This window comes from Salpingoeca rosetta (genome assembly GCF_000188695.1).
Source record: "Salpingoeca rosetta unplaced genomic scaffold supercont1.3, whole genome shotgun sequence".
Lineage (NCBI taxonomy): Eukaryota > Choanoflagellata > Craspedida > Salpingoecidae > Salpingoeca > Salpingoeca rosetta.
Window position 1 is genome coordinate 1,313,819 of NW_004754931.1, and position 24,467 is coordinate 1,338,285.

The 24,467-nt window shown below is 55.9% G+C and overlaps 6 protein-coding genes across 6 annotated transcripts in view; 4 read left to right on the forward strand and 2 right to left on the reverse strand.

The window, feature by feature from the left end:
* The first annotated feature begins 176 nt into the window (after positions 1-176).
* PTSG_11791 (uncharacterized protein) lies at positions 177-4,767 on the forward strand. The gene is made up of 12 exons (XM_004997783.1): positions 177-351; positions 488-553; positions 765-827; positions 1,039-1,116; positions 1,249-1,294; positions 1,498-1,528; positions 1,704-1,745; positions 1,939-1,999; positions 2,159-2,213; positions 2,461-2,553; positions 2,776-3,246; positions 3,467-4,767. The coding sequence occupies exons 1-12, from the start codon at positions 250-252 to the stop codon at positions 4,642-4,644; spliced, it is 2,286 nt and encodes a 761-aa protein (XP_004997840.1). The 5' UTR covers positions 177-249; the 3' UTR covers positions 4,645-4,767.
* A 60-nt stretch (positions 4,768-4,827) lies between these two features.
* On the forward strand, positions 4,828-12,845 carry PTSG_11792 (uncharacterized protein). Its single transcript, XM_004997784.1, has 25 exons — positions 4,828-4,909; positions 5,062-5,125; positions 5,310-5,377; positions 5,719-5,791; positions 5,955-6,033; positions 6,178-6,243; positions 6,444-6,538; positions 6,859-7,001; positions 7,361-7,430; positions 7,625-7,705; positions 7,903-7,950; positions 8,126-8,194; positions 8,398-8,520; positions 8,736-8,912; positions 9,198-9,293; positions 9,582-9,717; positions 10,035-10,105; positions 10,270-10,383; positions 10,564-10,671; positions 11,000-11,116; positions 11,299-11,432; positions 11,612-11,726; positions 11,927-12,011; positions 12,265-12,363; positions 12,572-12,845. The coding sequence occupies exons 1-25, from the start codon at positions 4,881-4,883 to the stop codon at positions 12,637-12,639; spliced, it is 2,328 nt and encodes a 775-aa protein (XP_004997841.1). The 5' UTR covers positions 4,828-4,880; the 3' UTR covers positions 12,640-12,845.
* Positions 12,846-12,956: 111 nt separating this feature from the next.
* Positions 12,957-14,560, forward strand: PTSG_11793 (uncharacterized protein). The gene has a single exon (XM_004997785.1). The coding sequence runs from the start codon at positions 13,291-13,293 to the stop codon at positions 14,410-14,412; it is 1,122 nt and encodes a 373-aa protein (XP_004997842.1). The 5' UTR covers positions 12,957-13,290; the 3' UTR covers positions 14,413-14,560.
* Positions 14,561-14,835: 275 nt separating this feature from the next.
* PTSG_01862 (uncharacterized protein) lies at positions 14,836-17,483 on the reverse strand (the record flags this gene model as incomplete). The annotated part of the gene is made up of 2 exons (XM_004997786.1): positions 14,836-15,565; positions 16,042-17,483. 2 exons carry the CDS (start codon positions 17,481-17,483, stop codon positions 14,836-14,838), a joined length of 2,172 nt encoding a protein of 723 aa, XP_004997843.1.
* Positions 17,484-17,993: 510 nt separating this feature from the next.
* On the forward strand, positions 17,994-23,939 carry PTSG_11794 (uncharacterized protein). Its single transcript, XM_004997787.1, has 8 exons — positions 17,994-21,538; positions 21,720-21,841; positions 22,139-22,333; positions 22,556-22,652; positions 22,855-22,938; positions 23,107-23,285; positions 23,404-23,498; positions 23,690-23,939. Exons 1-8 carry the CDS (start codon positions 18,025-18,027, stop codon positions 23,760-23,762), a joined length of 4,359 nt encoding a protein of 1,452 aa, XP_004997844.1. The 5' UTR covers positions 17,994-18,024; the 3' UTR covers positions 23,763-23,939.
* A 231-nt stretch (positions 23,940-24,170) lies between these two features.
* Positions 24,171-24,467, reverse strand: part of PTSG_01865 (uncharacterized protein) — a 1,776-nt gene continuing 1,479 nt past the window's right edge. The window contains exon 5 of the mRNA XM_004997788.1: positions 24,171-24,467. This exon is cut by the window's right edge and continues 21 nt beyond it. Coding sequence (XP_004997845.1) covers positions 24,456-24,467 — 12 coding nt within the window. The 3' untranslated portion in view covers positions 24,171-24,455.

Consider the following 24,467-nt stretch of genomic DNA (forward strand, 5'->3'; position numbering starts at 1 on the left):
GTGTGTGTGTGTGTGTGTGTGTGTGTGTGTGTGTGTGTGTGTGTGTGTGTGTGTGTGTGTGTGTGTGTGTGTGTGTGTGTGTGTGTGTGTGTGTGTGTGTGTGTGTGTGTGTGTGTGTGGATCCCCACACTCTTGCTGTTACGGAATAGTTGCGAAATCTTTTACCAATTTTCGACCGGCAGCGGAAGAAGAGACAACACCCTTCTCACTGCACACCTTCGCTGCACACGTTGCTTGGCTTCTGTGGTGATGACGGGGAAGAAGGCCCGGTGCCTCCAGTGCCCCACACCAGCATCTCGCGAGACGGAGGAGATTGCCCTCGAGGACGTGGCTTTTGGACCCCTGCGAAAAGTGGGTTGCCAGCTGTCGCCATGTCCGCACCTCGTACACACCACAGTCAAGACACCACAAATCAAATGCACGTTTCACGTCAGCGTGCGCGTTGCATGAAACAACTCACACTGCATGCCCGCTGCATGGCTTGCAGAAAGAGAACGGACATCTGTACTATGCAACCGCTGCTCTGCCGGGAGGCCCGCGGCTTCGTGTTGGGGTGCGTCTCACACGCCTTGTGTACGTGTGAGTGTGAGAGCTTATTTGAGCTTGTGCGAGCGCGCGTGAGCAGTGGCGGCAAACTTCGGTGGGATCGGGCGTTGGCGTTGTTGGGGAAAGGCATGGCAGCTCCCGCACACATAGCTCGCCAGTGACGCTTTGGAACTATCAACAATGGGTTCTCCTTTGCTCCCTTCCCGTTGTCACTGCAGGAAGTGACGCTGATTCCGTTTCAAGAAGAAGGCCTTGGAGTGCCAACAGCAGCATCGAACAACGTGCGTGGTGAATGGTGGACTGTGGAGTGCGGTGCATACTTGTGCGTATGTGCGTGGGTGCGTACTTGCGTATGTGCGTACTTGCGTGTGCGTGTTTGTGTGCGTTTGTGCATGTTTGTGTGTTTGTGTGCGTGTGCGGGATACTCACCGTGATAGCCACCCCTTTGTGCCCGACCCGTTTGTCTGCATGATACCTGTGCTGGTTGCGTAGGATTTACTGGCCGATGAGGCCCTGGCCGAGATTCACAGCATGTGGTATTGCAAGAAGAATCGCATGCCATACGCAGAGGTGTGTGCGTGCTTCTTGCTCTTGTGCAGTGATGTGGTAGCTGTGACGACGTACATGCTGCCGCGTGCACAGCCTGCTGCCTTTCTGCTCATGAGAGGTGTTTTGCTCTCGTGCGGCTTGAACAAACCCCAGGTTCGCTGGTACTTTCGACCCGAGGAGCTGGAAGAGGCAACTGGACGTAAGTCGACATGCATTACATGCGCAAACGAGTTGGTAGTGTTGCTATTGGCTTGCTTGCCACGCGTCAGACAGACCTTTTATTGTGCGTCTCACTTCACGCTTTCCTTTCATCATTGCCTTTGTCTGCCATTGGTCTTCGTCGTCGTCGTCGTCACGCGCACACACACGCACACACAATCACGCACACACACGCACACACAGCTCGTCCGCCAGCCCACCACATGATCAAAGGGTATCAGACCCCACAAGCGCAACTGCACCTGTCTGAGTGCTGATGCACGTGTGTGTCTTTGCATTTGTGTGTGTGTGTGTGTCCTTGAAGCTCACTGCCGCCCATCTCTGTTTTGCTGGATGTGTGTGTGTGTGTGTGTGTGTGCGTGTGCGTGTGCGTGTGCTCCCTCATACAGCAACGTCTATGATGAAATCCCACTGCACTGCTGCCGAGCAGCGTGAGTGATGTCGCAAACTTGTTCTCCTGCATTGTGTTTGCGCCTGTGCTGTGTATGAACGATGTTGTGTGAGTGTGCGAACGTGCATGAGAGCGTGCCGAAGCCTGCGTCCATGTGATTGTGGTTGCGTGTGGGGTCTCATCTGACGCTGTGTGTGTGTGTGTGTGTATGTGTGTGCATTGGTTGCATGCAGGTGCGAGTTGAAGAGAAAGGTGGTGCCTCGAGCCACACTGAAGGAGCGAGGGCAACGCCAGGTTTGTGCTCTCTGTCTGTTTGCTCGCTGTCTTCTGCCACGCTTCCTTTGGACGCCTGTGCGAACATCGCCCCTAGCATTGGATGTTTCTTCGTCGCGCCCAAATATCACACACACACACACGCACGCACACACGCATGCACGTGCGTGCACACCGTAGCTCGTGTCGAGTATGTATTTGGACAAGAACGACCATCTTCGCCCCATGCAGAAATGTGAGAATGATGATGTTTGTGTGTGCACGCGTGGGCATAATGTTTGTGCATGTGTGTGTGTGCATGTATGTGTGTGTGCATGTGCATGTATGTGTGTGTTGTTACTGTTGTTGGTGTTGTTGGTGTTTGAGTGAGAGGAATTGCATCTTCTCCAGCTGAAGTATGCCAGCACCTCCATGCTCACGTGCGTACATGTCACCTCCAACCTGCACCGCCCCATACATATACGGCGCGGACGGCGTTGCAGATGAGTTCCTGCTCTGTCCGACGGTGGAAGTGCTTGAAGAGGAGCAGCGGAAGAGCAACACACCGCGGCGGGCGCGGGCTCACCGATCACGATGTACGGACTGATGCATGCAAGGGGGTGATGCCACTGTGGTTCGTGGAACTTGCCTCTCTCCCCCTCACTATCTCATACTTCCGCCTATAATTTGTCCCTTACTTCATCACGCCACACACATGACCTAAAACACACACACACACGTACACACACACACACGTACACACACACACACACACACACACACACACACACACACGCACGCAACCATCCCGCCCTCAGCGCATTCGCGGCGGAGTCGGCGGTCCGAGAACGGACGGAACGGGCGGACGAAATCGCAGACGAGCACAGGCAGCAGCGGTGTGGCAGGAGAGAGCCCCGTGAAGGAGGTGTTCTCGCCATCATCAATGGCCAGCGAAGGTGATGATGATGATGAGGAGGAGGATGAGGATGTGGAGGAGGAGGAGGAAGCCCGTGGTGTTGATAGTGATGTTGATAACGATGAGGATGAGGAGGATGAGGATGAGGAGGTGATGCCAGTTGCAAAGCGAGCCAAGACGGCAGCGGTGGCGTTGGGCCAACAGGGCAAAAGCAAGCTGGTGGGGAGCAGCGAAAGCGATGAGGACTATGATGACGACGACATGGACGTTGGCAGTGATGGTGGTGAGGATGAGTCTGAGGATGACGGTAGTGACAAAGCGGCTGCAGCTGCAAGGCGTCGGCAGTCTCTGCGATCGGCAACGCAACGACAACGTATGGCCTGATAAGGGATGGCAGGGCTGGTGGTGGTCATGGTGGTGGCTGGGCCTTTGTTGTAGTCTTGGTGTCGCTGAGAGGAACAGTGCGGAACTAGTGCTGGTGCTGCCCTGACGCCAATGTCCATGCACATGCAATGCTCACACAACCACACGCTCGCACACACAACCACACGCTCGCACACACAACCACACGCTCGCACACACAACCACACCAGGACACGCCGGTGAGCAGGACGACGAAGAACAACAAGGGCTTCGGCGATCGACACGTTTGTGGAAGCAGCAGCAGCAGCAGCAACAGCAGCAGAAGCAACAGCAGCAGCGACGGCAACGTGCCGATGCTGGCGAGCCAACGTCTGAAGAGAAGAAGACAGACCCAAAGGAGGCACGAGCAGCAGAGAGGAAAGGCGGGACAGAGGAGGAAGCAGGTGGCGTGATGGGTTCTGGCGGTGGCCGTGGCAGCTTGCCCAGTGGCACAGGGAACGTGTTTGCGATGCTCAAGATGCACGCGCCGCTGGCAGTGAAGGAGGAAGCAGCCGTGGACGGGCGAGAGGCGAGCGCACAGGGCGCGGAGGAGGCGGGTGCTGGGGAGACGAAGCAACGAGACAAGAGGGGGAAGAAAGAGAAGAAGGAAAAGAAGGAGAAGGAGAAGAAGAAAAAGAAGAAGAAAAAGAAAAAGAAGGAAGGGAAAGACAGGCAAGAGAGCAGAGAGGACAGAAGGGCGCGAAGAGAAAGAGAACGGGCGGAGAAGCGGGCAAGGCGGCAACTTCGACGAGAGCTGAAGCAACGCGTGAAGACAGAGCCGATAATGGACTTTGAGGAGCCCGTTACCAGAGAGCGCGAGGAGCCAGCACATGCACCTATCAAGGCAGAGGAGGTTGTAGAACCCGAGCCACCGGCCGTGACCGAGGAAGCACACGTGCGGCCGAGCCATGCGGCAACAAGCACAACTGCAAGTACGACAGCACTCGCGTCGCCACCACCACCCGCACCGTCCACTCCAGCAGCAGTACCACCAACCGCAACGCCATTCACTGCAGCAGCAGCAGCATCGGCTGATGGGAATGTGGTGTCTGGTGTGGCGGGTGCTGCTGCCATGGGCAAAGGCGTGGTGAAGAAAGAGGAACAGGTGACGGAAGATGAAGATGAGGAGGAAGAGGAGGACTTGGTGGTGGACGATACGGTTGTTCCGTTCCTGCAGCGCACACTGTCGCATGTGGGCCAGGAGGGGCTGGGTAGCGGCGGCCCCAGTGGCAGGGATGCCAGGATGGCCCAGCGGCTGCAGCCTGCACTGGAATGTGTTCGTCGCCTCACGCAATCCGTCCTCCTCCAACAACCGCCTCTTTCGGCCTCACAGCAGCAGCAGCAGCAGCAGCAGCAGCGCCGTCAATGAATGACGTTTTGTGTTTGTGCGCGCGCCTAATGTGTGTGCGTGTGTGTATGATGTGTATGTGTGCATGTGTGTATGTGTGTGTATGTGTGCGTGTGTGTGTGTGTGATGTGACAGAGATGCGAGACACAAAGCTGTTGGAGCTGCTCTGCCGCTGGAAACATAATCGACACCATAAATTGAAAACACAAACAAACCAGCAAAACGACTTTGCTTGCTTGATTGAAACGGCGACCACCATGGTGGACCAACCGCGTTATGTGATGCGGTAGGCAAGGGTGTGCGTGTGCGTGTGTGTGTGCGTCTGTGTGTGCATGTCTGTGTGTGCGTGTGTGCGTGCGTGTGTGCTCTGTGCGTCTGTGTGCATCGTTCTTGCTAACATACAAGCACAAACACATTGTTATCACTGGTCCACAACAGCAAAGTCAACACGATTGGCTTGGACGTGCATCCCACTGACAGTGCCATCGTCGTGTACTACGAGGTGCGTGCATGTGCATGTGTGTGTGTTTGGGATGGGTCGACGTTCTTTGCTGGGCGTATCTGCGTCCGTCTTTCTGCGGTGTGGGTGTCTTTGTTATGGTGTACCTGTGTGGTGGCCTGCATACATTGCAGTGCGATGGATGGGTCCTCACAGCCGCTGTCAACCTGATCACGCACGGGCCCAGATTGATGCCAGCATCATTGGCGAGGACCAGCGGGAGATTGTTGGCGATGTCAACACATGCCAGAAGATGTACGATGCGTGAATGTCGTGTGTGTGTATGTGTTTGTGTGAGCGTGTGTGTGTGTGTGTGCTTGTGTCTGTGCTTGTGTCTGTGCTTTTGTGTGAGAGAGAGTGTGTGTGCTTGTGTCTGTGCTTGTGTCTGTGCTTTTGTGTGAGAGAGTGTGTCTGTGCTTGTGTGTGAGCGTGCGTTTTTGTGTGAGAGAGTGTGTCTGTGCTTGTGTGTGTGCTTGTGTCTGTGCTTTCGTGTGTGTGTGTGTGTGTGTGTTGTGTGCTGTTCCTGTCACCCATGCATGTGTGCACCTTCTCACAACTATTGACAAACACACACACATGCACACACGCACACACAGCATCCGCATTCCAGCCCTGTCCAACTCCTCGAAGATTCCGGCGCTGGCAGAGCAGATTATGCACAAATGCTCTGTAAGCACCGCTCGAATCAACGCTGGGAGTGCAGTGGCGCATTGCTTGTCTCTGCGTGGTGTTATCCTCTCTTTTCATCCCCCATACATTCGCATTCACTCCCACGCTTTCCCTCTGCTCACAACACACACACACGCTCGCTCGCTTGGGTTGTGGTGTGAAGTACATTCGACCGGACCAGAGGCTGCAGCTGGAACAGCTGCTGTTGTATTTGCAGCAGCGCAACGAAGGGAAGAGCAAAGGTACGCAGGCGTGGTGCCGTGCGCTGTTGTATGTTCCATGGCGCACTACCAGCACGCACGCTAACACTGCTCTGCTTGTGGGCAAACGTGACTGGCAAACATCTACTGACCACATCTGTTCCACGTGCTATCGTTGATGTGCAGATGAACTCGACAGGGAGGCAACAATGGCGCGCGCACAGCGACACATGCTTGAAGACGGCAGTGCCGGTTCGTGCAGCGCCTTTGTTCGTTTGTTTGTTTGTATGTGTGTGTGTGTGTGTGTGCCTGTGTGTGTCTGTGTGTGTGTCTGTGTTTGTGTGTTTGCATTTACATGTCTGTATGTGAGCGCGTGTGTTTGTATGCGTGTCTGTGCCAAATCAGTGAGGACATCCTTTCTTTGTGCTTGCGTGCTGATCTTTTGGCGACAGACATCAAGGCATCCTTGCGAGATGTGGACGACTACCTCGAACGGCTCTACGATGACGGGCAGCAGAAGCTCATGGGCTCAAAGTACATCTTGCAGGTCCGTCGCAGCACGTGTGTGTGTGCGTGTGTGTGTGTGTGAATGTGTGTGAATGTGAATGTGTGTGTGCGTGAATGTGTGTGTGCGTGTTTGTGTGTGTGCGTGAATGTGTGTGTGCGTGTTTGTGTGGGTCGGAGGTGGAATCATTTGAGATGTCACGGAGCTGTTTCCCAAATCTCATCTCTCGCTTCCCTTCTACCTCTGTGTCAATGTTTATCATGCCTCTGCCTGTCCTCCCTTCCCCTCTCATCAACACTCCCCCTTCCACTTTTCCTCCCATCTACCCCTTTTCCTACCCCCCTCCCCCCCACACAAATCAGCTTGCGCGCAACCCAGACAACCTGGAAGAACTTGTGCAGAATGAGGCGTTTATGCAGGCGCTCTCACGCATCATCCGCGAAGAGGGTATGCGCAACCCAGAGCTGCAGACAAACTTGCTCACCGTCTTCTACTTCTTCAGCAGGTCTGTCCGTGTGTGTGTGTGTGTGTGTGTGTGTGTGTGTGTGTGTGTGTGTGTGTGTGTGTGTGTGTGTGTGTGTGTGTGTGTGTGTGTGTGTGTGTGTGTGTGTGTGTGTGGGGGCGTGTTTGTATGTGTTGTGTGTGTGTGTGTGTGTGGGTATGTGAGCGTGTATGTATGTGCTTGCAAGCATGCGTTTGCGAGCATGTGTTGTGTTTTCGTGTTCACATCAAATTGACACAACACCGCTGCTGTCCGCTTGCACCCGCGCTTGACTGATGACACGCCTTCCTGTCATTTTGTTCCTGCATTTCACATGGTGTGTGTATGTGTGTGTGTGTGTGCGCGCGCGTGTGTGTGTGCAGCTTTTCGCAGTTTCATGAGATTATTTCAAGCTACAAGATTGGTGCGACGTGCCTGCGCGTTGTTGAACACGTAAGCCGACCAAACCACCTGCTGCAAGAGTGTTGCATGAAACTGTCTGTGTTGTGAACGAGTGCGCAGTTTTCACACGTCGCTATGGGCCACATGTACCCGCCATTCACACTCAACACTCACCACAACCACCACTCACCACTCACCACCACTCATCACTCGCCACAACTACCACTCACCACACTCATCCCCAGGAGATAAAGCGGGAAGCGCTGTGGAGGAGCGATCTCGCAAAGCGGATGAAGAGAGTCAAGGCAGAAAAGATGACACAGGAGGTGTGTGCGTGTATGTGTGTGCGTGTGTTCAGAGAACGTTGATGTATGGCGATGCGCACATGCCAAGCACTCATGTATGCACGCATATTTTGTTTATGTGTTTGTGGTCAGTCCTTTTGTCGGTCTTCACACACTTACACACACACATACACACACCTGCACGCAACACCGTTCTTCGTGCCCACTGCTGTGGACAGGACTATGACAAGTATGCGGACAAGATAGCAGAGAATAAGTTCAAACAGGTACCGCAGTGTCGAGTTGAAGCAGCAGCTTTCTCGAGTGCGCATGTGTGGTGCTCTCTCCTTCCTCACTCTTTCAGCTCTCACAGCACATGCACATACACGCAACAAGACATGTTGTGCCCATCTGCATCCCCTTCATCTCTCACCTTTAACATCATCGCGCCACGTTTCGCAGGAACAACTGTTGTACGTTGCCTTCCATCTCCTCCTCAACCTGGCTGAGAATCAGGACACCGAACAAAAGGTGCGCACATGTGTTCGTGCCGTGTGCATTGTTGGCGGTGCACTTATGCTGATGCCAATCCTTACTTTGCAGCATGATGGCTCATAACCACCCCAATCACCCACTGTCGCCCAACACGCATGCACACGCACACGCACATACATACATGCATACATACACACACACACATACATGCATGCATACCCACACATACACACGTGCAGATGGTGAAGAAGGGCATTGTTGAGCGGCTGGTGCACATGCTCGATCGCCACAACCACGAATTTCTCGTGCTCATGGTCACGTTTCTGAAGCGCCTCAGCATTCACAAGGAAAACAAGGACAAGGTGGGTCGGCCCCCTGGGACTGCCGCTTTGTTGCGCTGGCGGTGCTGCTGCGATACGACAATGTACACAGAAGCGGGGCGGGGGGGCGATACAGACCACCCAACCTGCACTCACAAGGTGCAACTCACAAACACATGCGCAACACAACACAACACAACACAACACAACACAACACAACACAACACAACACAACACAACACAACACAACACAACAGATGGCTGAGCTTGAAGTTGTGCCAAAACTCGTGCGACTGATTCCCCATGAGAACGCGACGCTGGAGACGGTGACGCTGCGACTGCTTGTGAACCTCAGCTTCGACATGCGTCTCCGGGCACGCATGGTGGAGGTGGGCCTGCTGCCCAAGCTGTCAGGCCTGCTGCAACAAGAAGACGTACGCTCATTGCCTGTTGTGCAGTGGTGGCGGGTGATTGAGGAGATGGTGGTGGCGAGAAGAGGAACGAGAGCGGTGATGTTTGCAGCTGGCAGTTGCGGATTTGACACTTGCCGTTGACTCGTTCATGTGATTTTGTTTGTCTCGTTCCTCAACTCACTGAATGCTTGGTGCACACACTTTTGCTGCTTCGGGTACCCCTATACGTGTTGCGTGTGTGCGTGTGTGATGCTGTGTGTGTGTGTGTGTGTGATGCTGTGTGCGTGTGTGTGATGCTGTCCACAGCAACCCAACCTCGCCTCCATCATCATTGTCCTCTACCACATCTCCATGGACGACAAACACAAGCCGCTCTTCGCCGGCACAGAAGTCATCCCCGTGGTGCGTTTGCGATCATTGTCAGTGACGGTGGGACGACGTGAGGAGACGGAAGGAAGGAAGGGGAGAAGGCAAAGGTGCTGGCGTGATGTCAGAGAGGAGTGTGGCGCTCGACCTGTACCAAAAGTGTGCGGTGTTCGGTGAACGTGAATGCTGTGGTGGCTGCAGTGATGAGCTTTCTGCTTATGTGCGGGGCGATGGTGTTGGTTAAGCGATGAATAGGCAGGCTGCCATTGCTTGCACATGCTCAACACACACGCTGTCGGCGCCCGTGTGCTTACATGTTGGCAGGTGATGCGGCTGATGCTGACGTGTCCTGAGGACAATGTTGAACTGGAGCCTGTGAGTCTGGCCATCAACCTCGCCAAGGACCAGAAGTGCGCGGCGCTCATGTCCGATGGAAAGGGGCTCGCCCTCCTCTTGAAACGTGCGTTTGCGTGTGTGTGCATGCGTGTTTGTGTGTGTGTGTGTGTGTGTGTGTGTGTGTGTGTGTGTGTTGTATGTGTGAGACAATCCGTGTCTGCCTATATCTTTGTTTGTGTGTGTGTGAAATGTGTTTGTGTTTGCGTATTTGTGAAACAATCCATGTCTGCATCTTTATCTCCATGCCTGCGTCTCTGTCTACGTTCTGTCTGCGACCCTGTTTGTACCTCTTGTTGTGTCAGCAGAAGTGCTGACATCCACCTCGATTGTGTTGCTTTGGCATCTGCTGCACTACCTGCTGTTGGTTGTTTGCGGTTTTAGGAGCGCTGAAGACAAAGGACCCGCTCCTGCTGAAGCTCGTGCGAAACCTCTGCTCGCACCCACACTCCAAGGTGCCCATCAAGGCTTGCCTCCTCGTCACTTCACACGTGACAGCACCTTTGCTCGCGACTGCACCCACTCCGATTCCCTCACTCATGCTCCACCACCTCCCACTACCACCACCACCACCACCCACTACCACCTTGTCACCCCTCCCTGCAACGCACGACAACAGGATCGGCTGCTGGACTTTATCGACCCGCTGGCGCAGCACGTGCACGAGAGCGCAGACGACCCGGACATGCTTGTTGAGCTGCTGGGTATCCTCAACTCCCTCGACATCCCAGACGTGAGTTGCCATCGGCACTGGTTGTTTGCTTGTCTTCTTTGCATGTATGCATGTGCGTGTGGTGTATGTACGTGTGTGTACTTGGCTTAAAGTTCGAAGTGCTTCCCGAAGTTCTTCGAATTCTCGCACTTGCCCCCTCTCGCGCGCTTCTCATCTCTGCATACACGCGTGCATGTTCAGTTTGACTACCTGCAGCTGGTTGAGGAGTACACGCTGTTGCCGCTGCTGCAGCGGCTGCTTACGCCCGGAGCAGCAGAGGACGACCTGTTTCTCGAAGCCGTCATCATGGTCAGACATGGGAGGGGGAGAGGTTCGTGTGCAGGTGTTTGTGGATGTGGACGTGGGTGTGTGTAAACGTGCGTGCGTGCGTGTGTTTAAACGTGCGTGCGTGTGTGTAAACGTGCGTGCGTGCGTGTGTGTGAACGTGCGTGCGCGTGTGTGTGTAAACGTACGTATATGCGTGCGTGTGCGTGTAAACGTGCGTGTATGCGCGCGCATGTCTGTGTTGATGATCAGGTTGTGCGTTCGCGCCATTCAGAAGCACGTATGTACACTCACGCGCATGCACTTTCACCTACTCACACCATTTGACACAACGGACTGTCATGCGGTGAAGGTTGGCACCATCCTGACGGATCCAGCGTGTGCGCCACAGGTTGCCGAGTGCGGCATTGCATCACAACTCGTGGGCATGCTCAAGGACAAGCAGGAGGATGATGAGATTGTGCTGCAGGTGTGCACGCGCAAAACCCAATGGTTACTGCTCGCTCGTGCTCTCAGTGTGCACGTGTGCTGTGCAAGTTGGCTGATGGGGCGATAAGTGTCGTCGTTGTTGTGTTTCTCGAGGCGGCTGCATCCGCACCCCTATCTCGTGTGATTCACCCTCCCATCACATGTGTTCACGCCGGCGTGCAGATTGTATATGTGTGGAACAAATTGCTGTACTATTCCAGCACGCGCGCTGTTGTGCTCTCGGAACCGCAGGCTGTCCTCTACCTTCTCGATCTCATGCATGACCAGAATGACATCATCCGCAAAGTCTGCAATAGGTATGGACATGTGCGTGCTTGTGTGCGTGTGTGTGTGTCACTGACAAGGGGGTCTTTGACTGAGTGAACTGAGTGAGTGACTAACTGGCTGATGCACACACAGACACACAGACACACGTACAGACATTCGCTCACGCCCTCACACGCACACACAACCTCCATAACTGCTGTGTGTGCAGTGCACTTGACATTGTTGCGGAGTGCGATGAGTCGTGGGCATCGGAGATCCGCATGCGGCAGTTCCAGGTCCACAATGCAGGCTGGATTGAGGCCGTGTTCGGCACTGGTGATGAGGTCAGAACGCACGCAGCACACGCGCACGTGTCGACAAGCCTCCAAGCCTGCATGCACACATCATACACCAAAGCACATTGAAGAAGAAGCCTCCTGTATTTGCCCTTGTTGACCTGTTGACCACGCGAGTCCTTGCATCAACACCCGCGACATGACATACTCATCGGTTCTCTCCTCGTCACTTGTTTGCTTGCATGCAGCCGCTTCCGGAGGGTGAGCTGTACTACGACGAGGAGATGCACGATGATGACTTCCTGCGATACCAGAACGTGCAAGACATTGACGGTGCGCGTACTGCCTGCCTGTTGAGTTGTTCGATGCCCTGTGTTGGCTTGTGCGGGCTGCAAGCCATGTTTGTTGATCAGACCCATCTCACATGTGTGTGCGTGTATGTGTGTGTATGTGTGTGTGTGTATGTGTGTGTGTGCATGCGTGTGTGTGTGTGTGTGTGTGTGTGTGTGTGTGTGTGTGTGTGTGTGTGTGTGTGTGTGTGTGTGTGTCCTCGCGTTTGGCCCTTGGTTGCCACCTGTCTGTGCAGATGTCAACTACGATGAGAACGATGAAGGCGATTTGTTCATTGACGAGGAGGATGAGGATCGATACAACGGCGGACGCTCTGTGCCGCTGCCGTTTGATGGTGAGTGGGGTGAACTTGGCTCACATGTCAAGCGCTCTTGTGTGGTCACTGTTCGCTGGCCCTTCCCGACCATGAAATTGTTCAATTCCAACCCATATCAAGTGGTTGGCTGCTTCCAACTTGTGCCTTGCATTTTATAATTTGCGCTGTCTCCTCAACTGTGTGCCACTGGCTGTGGCTGCGTGCCCTTGTGTGATGGTTTGAGCAGAGGACCTACCGGATGACCATCCACGCGGTAGCGATGACCATTACGATGATGGTGGTTTGTGGGATTGACAAGGCCCTTGTGGCAGCACCGTTGTTGCCTTGTGGGAAACAAGGCTTGCGCGTCTATGCCATCCTGTCAGACCAGATCTTCGACTGTACAAACATGTCCGTGGTCCACCTTCTTTTCATAACTGACGTGAACGCGCGCGCCACTGTGTGTGTGTATGTGTATGTGTCTGTGCGTGTAAGTCTGTGTGTGTGTGTGTGTGTGTGTGTGTGTGTGTGTGTGTGTGTGTGTGTCTGTGTGCCTGTGTGTCTGTGTGCGTGTGTGTGCTCCTGTTTCTCACTGTTTGTTTGCACCCCATAAAAGCCCCATTCCCTCAACAGCATAATTGTGTGAATTGTGTGACGTCATCGCTGCGTGGCTGGTGGTTCCGCACCGCGATGATGATGAGCAAACACTGAACACTGGTGTCTTCGTTCCCGCCCCACACAATGAAAGTGATGTGAACGCAAGTGGAGCGTGTGCGAGCGTGCATGTCCACTGACATGTGGAGACACGCCGCGAGCCCTTTGTTCTTGTGCTAATGTGTGTTACAGAAGCGTTGTGCAGGCGACACTCCAACAGCTCTCCCTCACACATCCTATACTGTTGCTGTGCTGCCAGGACCCGGCATCCTCGTGAGTGTTGCTGCTTGAGCGCCCGACATCCCTCCCAGGATGCATTCTCGACCTTTGGTGCGGCCATCGCCACTGTTGCCGTTTGTGCTGTTGGTGGTGACGCTGCTGCTGAGCAGCATGTGCATCGGGAACAGCGCCGCCCTGCCAGAGACCACCGCCCTGCCAGAGACCACCGCTCGGACAACGGCTTCGACCTCGACAACAGCACAGGCCCCTGTCCTGATGCGGCCCTCGCAGCCTGTGCTGCACGACATTCCCAAGTTCGTGTTCATCAAGACTCACAAGACAGGCTCGTCGAGCATCTCTATCATGCTGGGGTACGCGATTGAGAAGCGGGGCATGAAGCCGGCCGTGCCGTGCTCACTTGCGTTTGGCTACCCACACGACTGGCGCTCCTTCACGCACTCGCTGTGTGGCCGCGACAAGCTCAACTTCACGGGCGTCATCAGCCACCTGCGGTGGACGGAGGTCACGCGCAACACCCTGCTCCCCGTCATGGGTCCCGAGAAGCCAGTCATCTTCACCATCGCACGCGATCCCATCTCGCGGTTCATCTCGGCGGTGCGCTTCTACGGCAACCAGGAGTTCCGCACGCTCACCAACTGGACCGGCACGGCGACGGACGAGTGGATGAGGTTTGCACTGGAGCAGCTGTCGAAGGAGAGCGTGCGCGAGCAGATTCCCGGGTTCATGCCGCAGTGGCACCTGATCGGCTACGCCTTCGACTTCGGCTTGCAGGACGAGTACGAGCCAGAGCCGACTGAGGCCTTTTACAGCGCAGCAAAGAAGTTTATCGACTCCTTGGACTTTGTGCTGCTTTACGAGGAGTGGGACCTGTCCATGGCCATCCTAAAGGAACACCTCAAACTCTCCCTCCACGACGTCATCTACCCGCACCTCAAGAAGACGGGCCGCTCCCAGGTCGAGCTGTCACCGCAGACGCGCGAGCTCTTCTGCAAGGTCCTGTGGTCGGACTGCGTGTTGTTTGACCTGATGAAGCAGCGGTTCCGCAACACCATCGACCAACACCTCCTTCGCGAGGCGCGGGCGATTCAAGGCATCAACAAACTCGCACACGAGCGCGGGGAGGTCCCAGACTTTGAGGACGAACCCAAGTATTACGAGCACTTGCGAGAAACGTTTGGTGGCATAAACCCCTGATGTATGTGTTCACATGCAAGCAGGATGATGTTGTAAATGATTGCTATCGATTCGTGTTCGTACATGACATGGCATTACTCCATGCTGCTATTCGCTGAGCAATTGAAACAGAATGAAAGCATAGTTCAAGTAAAGTACGCAAGCCCTGTCAACACAGTCGCATACAGCACCCACAAGTAAAACACACACACACACATCACATACACGTCACACACGCACACACACACGCGTCACACACACACACACACACACAAAAGTCACGCATACACACGCACACACACACACACAAGTCACGCATACACACACACATACAAATACAAGTCACACACACAAGTCACACACACAAGTCACACACACACACGCATACACAAGTCACACACACACGCACACACAAGTCACACGCACATCACACATACACACATGTCAGCCACACAGTTTGCTGGGATCGCCAGAGCGGCTCAATGCCACTTCGCCGTTCATGCCCTGGTCGTTTGCAGTGAGTGCAAAGTAGGTGATGAGGTCACGGGCCACGTGGAAATCCAGGCTGGACATGTCAAAGTTCTTGTACTCGCCGTCGAGGAGCGCTAGCTTTGAGAAGCGCTCGCGGTTGTGGTACACATGCAACATGAGCACGCTGCACACGTCAATCTCGCCCTCAGTGCCAACATCAAACTTTTTCTCCGCCTCAAACTTGACAGGGAACCCGCTGCCAATCATGTGGTTTGCCGCAATCTGCTGCGAGTACAGCAGCGACACGCCTAGCCACAGGCCCGAGCCCCATTCGCAATCGACGTCCGCTGGCCGCAGCTTGGGCGGCAGCTTGCAGCCCGTGCCTGGCGCAAAGGTGTACGTGCGCAGCAGTGCGCCCACGGCAACTGTAAGCTCCACGAGGTGTAGCACGCTCTTGGCTGGCCCATAGAACGTGGACCCGATGTTGCGCAGGTCATGCCACACGAGGCCGGCATCTGCCGCTAGAGTTGCCAGCTTGGCGTCCGCATAGCGCGTGGCGTAGCCAGCGTTGAGGCTGAGCACCAGCTTCTCGGACCAGTACCCGCGCATCTTGGGTGTGGGCAGCGTGTCGGCATCTGCGCGCAAGAGCTGATCATACTGCTCCAGCAGTGGCCGCGTCTTCTTGTTGACAAGAACTTCCAAGCTGTGTGTGCATTGGAGGGAGTGGGAAGAGGGCACGTGCCAAGAAGATAAGTGAGAGGAAAGCGAGTGCAGTGCAGCACATGTGGGGAGCTGGGACGAGCAACACATGCCCATGTGATTTCCAAGTCACCAGGACTATGGTTGTGCATGCATGCATGGGTGGATGGGTGCATGGATGCAAAACCAAAAGCAGGTACCACCATGGTCTACGCACGGGCACAAACATACACACACCTCTCACCACCACGTAACCACACACACACACACACACACACACACACACACACACACACACACACACACACACACACACAAACACACACACACACACACACACACACACAAGCACACACACGAGACACACACACACACACACACACACACACACACACACACACACACACACACACACACACACACACACACACACCACCGACACCACCACCACCACCACCACCACGACGCAATCACACACACCTGTTGAACCAGGCGTCGTATTTGCCTGGCTCACGGGAATTGATACCACGGAAGGGAAACAGCCAGCACACACCATGTCCATCTGCGTGGGGAATGGAGGTTTGGGTGTCAAGGCTCTTCATCTCGCAGCCCAAGGACATGAGGGACTCGAAATCGTCGCCGTTGCCCATGATGAGCACATCCATGCGCTGGTCCGGCTCGTCGAGCTTCAGCATGCGCCACGCCCTCAGCCACCACTTCACCTGCAGCGTTAGCATGCGACTTGGCTCCATGAAGAAGACGACTGCACGCCTCCCATCAACGCCCTGCGTTCGTTTTGATGCGCGGGAGTGCGCGCGGTGTGTGAGCTTGCGCGTCTTTGATGCAAGTGTGCGCACGGTGGCCAGGAGTGGCTTGATCTGCCTCTCTCTGCGCTCCGCCAGCGCAATGAGCTCCTTGTCCCATTGGCGTGGCAGGATGAGCGACCCGTTCACGTCTGTGCGCAGCATCCACTGGCTGTCCATGTCACGGCACGGCTCCAGCGTGATCTTGGTGTGGTAGTTGTATGTGAGGCAGTTGCCGGTCTCGCGGTGCACGAGGCCCTTGCCGGGCACGAACTGCCACGTGTCGACCGCGTCCTTTGTGGAGAGGGAGCCTTCCTTCATCACCTTCGCGTTGGCGAAGATGGACGTGCACAGCCGGTACACGACCTTGCGTGGCACGCTAGGGTCGATGTGGTCGTCATCCTCGTCTGTGTCAGCCAGGCTGGCGAAGCTGTTTGCAAAGATGCGCTCGTCACTGGCATGGAGGCAGTAGTGGCCGACACCCTGCACCTCGAATCCCACGTGCCCCTCTGAGGACAGCGCGAACACCTGATGCCGTGCTGGATCTGCGCTGTTGCACTCCTGCATGTCGGGTGCAGAGAGGTGGCTGAGGCACAGGTGCGTCAGCGCTGTGTTGTCGGGCACGAGGGAGATGAACAGCGGCGGCTCCGCCAAGCTGCGGAACGGCGGGAATGAAGCGACGCCGCCAGAGTACAACAAATTGTGGACGGCCTTGCTCTCGCGAGCAATCGCCGGGTGTTGTGGAAACACCACGCCGCTGTCATTGCTGGTGTTGGTGTTGGTGTTGGTGTTGCTGGTGTTGCTGTGGCCGCCGTCATTGCTGTTGGTGTTGCCTGCGGCAATGGATTGGTCTTGAGGACGTGCAAAGAGGGCAGCACGCCTTCGGGGCGGAGCCAAGTCATTCACGCGGGAGTCCTTTGCATGCATGCGCCCAACAGCAACAGTTCCATCGCCGGGCTTTTGGGTTTGGCCTCTAGCTGTTGGAAGCGGCTGGGCAGACAGGCCCAGGTTCGCGTTGTGCCTTGGAGTGGGTGCGCCGGAGTGGACGGTGAGCACGACCAGCATGCAGGTGACGATAGCTGCTCCGATGGGCAGCAATCGGCGTGGACCGTGGAACATCGTTCAAGTCGGCTGCGCGCTTAAGGGTGTGTGCGTGTGTGTGTGTGCGTGTGTGTGTGCGTGTGTGTGTGCGTGTGTGTGAGTGAATGAACGTCGTCGTTTGTGTGCTCGGGTGCGTGTGCGTGTGTGTGTGTGTGTGTGTGTGTGCGTGTGAAAATGAACGTCGTCGTTTGTGTGCTCGGGTGCGTGAGAGAGTGAATGAATGTGCGGTTGGCTGGTTGGGTGTGTGCAAGTCTGCAAGTTGGCTGGAGGTGGTGCTGTGAATGGTGTGGTGGGAGTCAAGGATGATGACGACGACAATACTGGACACTAACCTGCTTGCTTGCAACACATCTGTTACTCGCTCGCACGCACGCACGCATGTGTCCGTGGTTCGCAATCCATGCACCACCAAGCAAGCGAGCAAGCAACCAACAAGCACCGGGCCAAATGCGGACACGCAAGAGATCTTTGCTTTGTGGTGTTCAGTGGGGTGTACGGTTTGGGTGGACTTTGCGCATTCGCATCACAGCGTATTTTGTGGTGTCGCGTTCGACCCAAGATGGACAACGCTGCTGTGGGCGGTGGCTCGCTGCTGCCTGTTGTGGCGCAGTCCCACCAACCTGCTGACAGCCAGCGACATGGAGCGACGTGGGCAGAGATTGCAGCCCGTGGTGGCAGTGATGGTGGTGATGCGGGGGCATCCTCGTCACTTCAACACAATCGCAAGCACCCGCAACGGCAACACCAACCACAACAGCAGCAACAGCAGCAACAGCAGCAACGGCAGCGGCATGGAGGTCCCACTGCGCAAGTGAACGCTGATGCAGCAGAAGGAGTGGGCCAGCGGACCTGCGGCAGCGTCAACCGCAAGGGCGCAGCAATGGCGTGGTTGTTCTTACACTTGCCAGCTGTCGTGGCTACTTGTGCATTGGCTGCTTGTGCGAGTGAGCACCCTGCATTTCGCATCGCGCTGTGCGTTCCGCTGCTGGACGGGATCATTGGTGCTCTGGGCGGTGAGCGCGTGACCCTGCATGCACATCTCGATCAGTGGTGCATCGGCACAAGGTTGGCTGCTGTGCCGCAGTTCCTGCGCCAAGCAGGGACACATGGCCCTGTGGCTGTAGCCAGATCTGGGTGGCCGGCCTACATGCGACCTTGCACATGCAATGCCATTCTCGCCCTGCTGGCGCTGCTGGTGCACAGCGCGTGTGCGTCTTCCATCGCCGCGCCGTGGCTGACGCAAGCCAGTGCCGCTGCCGTCCTTGCCTTGACCTCCATTGTGGCGCAACAGCCGAGGCTGCTCGTTCAACTCGAGCAAGGCTATGGCGTTGCTCCGTTGCAGCTCCTGCAAGTGGCGCCGCTTACATGGCTTGCGTTTCTTGGCTTGAACGCGGCCTGTGCAGCCGTCCATCAGCATCCTTCTGCAACCGCGCCAGCACAGCCGGCGGGGCTGATCTCGTTTTCATTTACGATTGCCCTCGTGTCCGTCCTCTTGCAGCGCCTCGCCTGCACCAACACCACATCAGCCACGCTCCACACGCAAGCCGATGATGCTGCCGATTCGTTCACAGGAGCAGCAGCAGCAACAACAGCAGCAGTCACAGTAGCAAAAGCAGCAACAGCAACACCATCAGCATCAGCAGTAGCAACAGGAAAAGCTGGTGGCACTCGTCGCAGACGCAACGCAAGGCAGCAGACCAGCAGCAACAGTGCTGGTGGTGAGGATTCGGGTGGCAGCCACGCACGCATGCGCATCCACGGTCAGCGGCGCCAGCGGTTTGACAACTCCCCGTCGCAGCACCGTGCCGTGTTTACCGATGACGGGCGTGATCTGGAAGGCGCCTGGATCGTGTGGGCGGATGTTGCCTTCCACTTTGTGCTTGAGGCAGTGGCTGCAGTCACCGCTCTCCTCGATACCACGCAGATTGTCTCAGCGCCGGCAACGCTCGCGTTATTTGCGCTGTGGACCGTGTGCGTGGCAGCAAGCATGCTGGCCCTTGTTCCGGCACAGCACATACACACGGCAGCCAGCCTCCTACACATGCGTGATCCCCCGACGTTGCTCGTCTTGATCCGCTGGTGGTGGTGGCTGGGCACTTCGGCGCTTCTCGTAGCAGCCTGCACGGCACTGCCACAGCTTCTGTGCCACGTGATCACGCATCCACTCCGGGCTGTTGCATTCGCGCTCGTTGTCGTCCCGCCCCTTATCACATGCACACGGCGAACCAGTGGTGGCGGTGGTGGGGATGGAGGATGCGGTGGCGACAGAGGTGCTGGCGGTGATGGTGATGATGGTGCTGGCGAGGCTGAGGGGCCGAGTGTGAAGACAGGCCTCTTTGATGACAAGAGCATGCTGGCAGACGGGCCGTCGCTTCCTTTTGACCGGCACGACATTGAAGCAGCGAACCCCTCGTCCTTGTACGCGCGGGTCGTGGCGTCCATTCATGGTGCAAGGCGCTGGGTCACACGCGTGCGCGTCTCCTTCAAGACAGCACTGCGGAAGTTTCGCGCACGTGCGTCCGCTGCCATGGCAACGCTGTGCGTGCGTGTTGGCGTGCCTGCTGCAGCAGCCGCTCGCGGCATCAACGTTGTTGTTGGCGGCCGTGGTGGTGCTGGTGGTGGTGGGAACAACGCCGCAGTGGCGCTGGTGCTGTACACGACGGCTGGTGCCGTGTGCACCGTGCACGACACGATTGGAGGGTCGTTGCACGTGCTCTCAGTGGCGGCTTTGGTGTGCGTTGCCATGTGCGCAGTGACAATACTGCTAGTGACGTCTCGCCTTCCTACCGCCACCCCGAATGCTGCAGCCGCGACGTGGAGGCGAATGGTGGCGCAGACAACGCGCACAGTGACGGCAGTAGCTGTGCTCACGCTGTTCGTCTACATTGGAACGAGCGCACAGGGTGGTCGCAGAGGCGACAGCGACACCAGCGGGCCTGCAACCGAAACAGCACATCTTGCGTGGTCAGCACGCTTGTCTCTCATCATCGCGGCTGCCAACATTCTTACCATTTTCGGCCCTCTTGTGTCCGCGTCATCAGCATCAACGTCAACAGCGCCGGAGCCGGTGGTGGTCGCCGCGTTCGCGTGCCTGCAGGCAGCGTTGCTCGCTTATGACCCCAGCAGCAGTGGGAGTGGCGCCGTCATTGCCGCTGCCATTCATTGCATGCACTGCACCGTGGTCAGCTTGGTCGTGGCTCCGTACCTACTCATGGGCGGCAGTGGTGGCAATGATGGTAGTGATGGTGGCAGCAGCAGGTCCAGCGAGAAGCTGATGTCTATCAATGCCATGCTCCCACACCACGCCGCGCTTCACTCTCTACTCGTTCCAACATGGCTGCAACGCCACGAGGGTGCACGCAGACACGACGACCAGGGTGTGGCGGCAGCAGAAGCAGCTTGGCCAGATGTTGCGGACCCAGCCACCTCTGCCTCCACCACAACGACAACATTTGGTGCCACGAAGGCTGGCGCTAGGAGTGGGCTGCGTAAAGGTTTTCACAGGGCATGGCGTGTGCTGAAGACGGGGTGGCTGCGAGTGCTTGTGGGACCGGAAGCTGTGGAGTTCACAGCTGCCATTGTCCTGTGGCCCTTGATGGACCGTCACACTGCCACACACAGCACCAACAGCAACAGTGACAACAGCAACAACAGCAGCAATAGCGGCGGCGGCATTGCCGTTACCAGGACTGCTGCTGCTGCTGCTGCTGCTGTGACTGGTGGGAGAGGATGGGGTGAGGGTGCTGGAGGAAGCCATGGAAGCGGCAACGGCGCGAAAGACGATGTTGTTGTTGTTGTGCCAATTGGCGAAACCAGCACCAATGAAGGCGACAGTGGTGGCGGTGATGGTGTCAGCACGACTGCATTCTTCGGAAGTCGCTATCGGCGCGTTGCGGTGTTGCTTGTGCACGCGTGTGCGGTGGGTGGCGCTCTTGCGTCGGTGTGTGCGCTGCAATCGCCAAAACACGTTGTTCGTGTTTGGATGGCCGTGGCGGCCGCTCTGTTTCCGCTTCACCTTCGCTCTTCCCTCCCGTCCTCTGCCCGGAAACGTGTCCCATTGGTCCACATTGCAGGTGTGTGTGTGTGTATGTGTGTAGGGGGCGGATTGTGCCTTTTTGTTTGTCGTGTGTGTGTGTGTGTCATGTGTGTGTGTGCATGATGTTTGTGGTGTTATGTGGATGTGTCGTGCTGTTGCTTTTACTGTTGTTTCAAGCCCTCACCCTGGTTCGTGTGCTGCATCTTTCACATCTTTAGCGTCGGTGGCAGGGGTGCTGTTGCCCCACGTGGTGATGAAGGGTCAGCCCTTCTGCTTCACATCAGCACCATGTTCAACTGCGAGCGCCGTATTAATTTCACTCGCTACAACATCCATGCAGGTACACACACACACACGCGCGCAAACACACACACACACACACACACACACACACACACACACACACACACACACACACACACACACACGCACACACACACGCACGCACGCACGCACGCACGCACAAAGCAAAAACCAAACACACATACACACACGCACCAACACACACACTCACTCACGCACGCACGCACATGCCTCCACGTCTGGTTGGTGTGGTTATGGTTTTTTTGTTGCTTGCATGCGTTTCTTGGTCTTCTCACGTTCGACGTTGGCAACGCAATTCCATTGTTTCTGCCAGCTGATGGGCGCGCTGCCAAGCGTTGCAGACGTGCTGACGACACACGCGCTTCGGCTGCCGTTGTTTGAAGCAGCGCTGGCCAGGCTCACCGCGTGTTGCATCATGACTGCCATATTGTTGGAAACGTGGCCCCTTATTCCGTTTCATGTTGCGTCCATCATTCTCAATGGCTGCTTCACCGCTCTTCTGCAATCGGTGTGTGAGCGTGTGTGAGCTTGTGTTTGTTTGTTTGTTTGTTTGTTTGTTTGGTTTTGTGTTTGCTTGCTCGCTTCTTGCTCGCTTGTTCGCTTGCTTGTAGTTCTGTGTGTGTCAACACACACCGTTGGTTCTTTCTGTTGGTGGCAAGATTTGGCTTTGCTTTTTGTGTCGTTGTATTCATCTCACCAACTCAAATACTGCCGTGCATGTGATTGCCAGGGTGTTGTCACCGCTGGTGCGTGCATGTGCGCGCTGCTGTGGATTGGAACCGCGGCGTTTGCACCACTGGCATCTCAAGCACAACGTCTCGCCCAGAGTAAGTGCGTGTGGGTTTACTCATACAGTTCCTTCACATAGCTGTGTGTGTGTGTGTGTGCTGTGTGTGTGTGTGTGTGTGTGCTCTGTGCGTGCTCTGTGCGTGCGTGTGTGTGTGTGTGTGTGTGTGTGTGTGTGTACTGTTCGCTGGGCTGCAACCTCTTATCCACGCTTACGTGAACACATGCATGTGACGTGGGCAGGTATACTGGGCGTGGCGGTACTGTTGTACCCGCTATTCAAAGCCGTGTACATCGTCATCGTCGTTGCAGCAGCGTTTTACGACGGTACGCTGCTGCATGGGCAGAGAGTAGCATTGTGGAGGGGTGCAATCGTTGTGCTGCTGGCAATTGCGGTTGCGGTCTGTTGATGCACTCCCCGGGAAATATGATGTGTCCTAATTTAGTTGCCCGCCGTCCAAATATTTATACACTCTTACGTGCACACACACACAGACGTGTTTCTCGACCTGTCTGACGCATGGTGGCTGGCGGTGTCCCATCGTGCGTATGCGCTCATGGCGCTGCCGTCGACGCTGCTCGCCCTCCGCCCTGAATTGCATGCGTGTGCACTCCACTTTGGGCTCGCCAGGCAACACACCTCCAGCAGATACCAGGTGCAGATGACAGAAGAGGTCTTGGTTGGTTTTGTCTGGTGCAAGTACGACCTTGTGTGCGTGTGTGTTTGCGTGTGTGTGTGTGTGTTTTACGACGCTGTCACAATGTGTTTCTTGGACGGCTTGCTCACGACAGTGCTGTCATGTGTTTATGCGCATCAAGATGGACTACGTATATCATCTCCCAGCGCTCTTCCTGCTCTATGTCATCTGTGACGAGAGACAACTCAGGTATCCATGAACAGCATCCCTACATGTGCGCGCATGTGTGTGCGCATGTGCTCGATTTTGTATGTGTGGGGCGAAGGCCACTGCGGCTGGGTTGCCTTTCTCGTCACTGTCACTGACACTGCCACTGTCGTCTCGCCCTCGCCAACTGCTGCTCACACCCGCCCCTCTTTCTGCTTTGAATGGCACTGCAGAGAGCTCTATGCATTGCTCTTGTGCTGGTACGCGTTTGCCACGTGGCGGCACGCGTCAGGGCTGTCACCGTGAACAGGGCAACAACAGCAACAGCAACACAACGACACCAACAGCAAACCAACAGCAATCAAACAACAATCAAACAGCAATCAACACCAGCACAACAGGAAATAGACGCCAGCACAACAGGAAACAGACGCACACACACACACACACACACACACCCACACACACCCACACACACCCACACCCACACACACACACACACACACACACACACACACACACACACACACACACACACACACACACACACACACACACACACACACAAACACACACACACACACCCCACGTTGTTGAGATCTTGTTGTAACGCGTGGCGACACGTGTCAACTTTCGCCGTCTTGCCCCCCCCCCCCCTTCATGTATTTAGCTCGGCCTCCCCCTCTCCCATTACCGTGTGTACAAATGCTATTTTCGGTCGATCGCTAGCTCGCATACACGTGCATGTGTGCGGAACTCTTCTGAGGTGCAGTGTAATCGATTACAACAGCGACAGTCAGTCACACATGCGTTGGCGGTGCAAGGAGAAACAAGGTGGTGGTGGTGGTGGTGGTGTGTGTGTGTGTGTTGGGGGGGGGGAGGGAGACAACAGAAGGCACAAGACTGCGTTGCGTGTTAACAACAACAGACATGGACGAATGGGTGTTGGGGGGTCTGTGTGGAAGACGTCAAAGGCACGTCACGTGGCGCCATGTCTGCTCAGGCGGCCTG